General features: G+C 63.4%; 1 protein-coding gene across 1 annotated transcript in view; it reads right to left on the bottom strand.

The window, feature by feature from the left end:
• NPTXR (neuronal pentraxin receptor) overlaps positions 1 to 417 on the bottom strand; it is a 24,916-nt gene extending 24,499 nt beyond the window's left edge. The window contains exon 1 of the mRNA XM_004374042.1: positions 49 to 417. Within this exon, the coding sequence (XP_004374099.1) occupies positions 49 to 417 (369 nt within the window). The remainder of the gene's footprint in view (positions 1 to 48) is intronic.
• Positions 418 to 636: the final 219 nt, after the last annotated feature.

Genomic DNA, 636 nt, shown 5'->3' on the forward strand with positions numbered 1-636 from the left:
CCGCCAGCTACCCGGGCAGCCCCGTCCCAGCCCACACCCGTTGCGTGCCGAGCGCCCAGGTTGGGGCGCGGTCGGGGATGCGACTGGGGGCGGGGGCAGCGCCGAGAGTTTCACCCGCCGCAGCCGCAGCGCGGAGGGCGGAGACCCGGCGGACGCGCGGCGGGGCTCCTGAGCGACCCCTAGACCACCAATCCTGCGTCCTAGCCTCCTGCGGTACCAGCGATGCTTACAGCTACCCAGCGTGGTGGAGCTTTGCTCCGTGTCAGGCTCAGGGCTGAGCGGGCTACATACTCGGCTGCAATTAAACCTCACCATGGACATGCTCACGATACGAATGAGGAAACAGGCCCCATCGAGGTCAGGTCGCTGCCCAAGGTCACACTGGTGGGACTCGGTGGGACATTTGAGCTCTGGCATGTCTGACTGGAAGACTGTGGGATGGCGCTGAGGTAGGAATGGGGAGGGCGAGAGAAGAGGCCAGGCAGGGTGGAGTGGGGGAGAGAGGCTCTGCCTAGACTGTGGTCACCTACCTGTCAACCCCACCTCAACCTCCTGAAGGAGCAGAGTCCACTCCCTTCCATCCCATCAAACAAACAAAAAATCTGCCTGTGATCTGAGAGGTGCTGAATTCCCTGT

The sequence above is a fragment of the Trichechus manatus genome, unplaced genomic scaffold (genome assembly GCF_000243295.1).
Source record: "Trichechus manatus latirostris isolate Lorelei unplaced genomic scaffold, TriManLat1.0 scaffold00027, whole genome shotgun sequence".
Classification (NCBI taxonomy): Eukaryota; Metazoa; Chordata; class Mammalia; order Sirenia; family Trichechidae; genus Trichechus; species Trichechus manatus.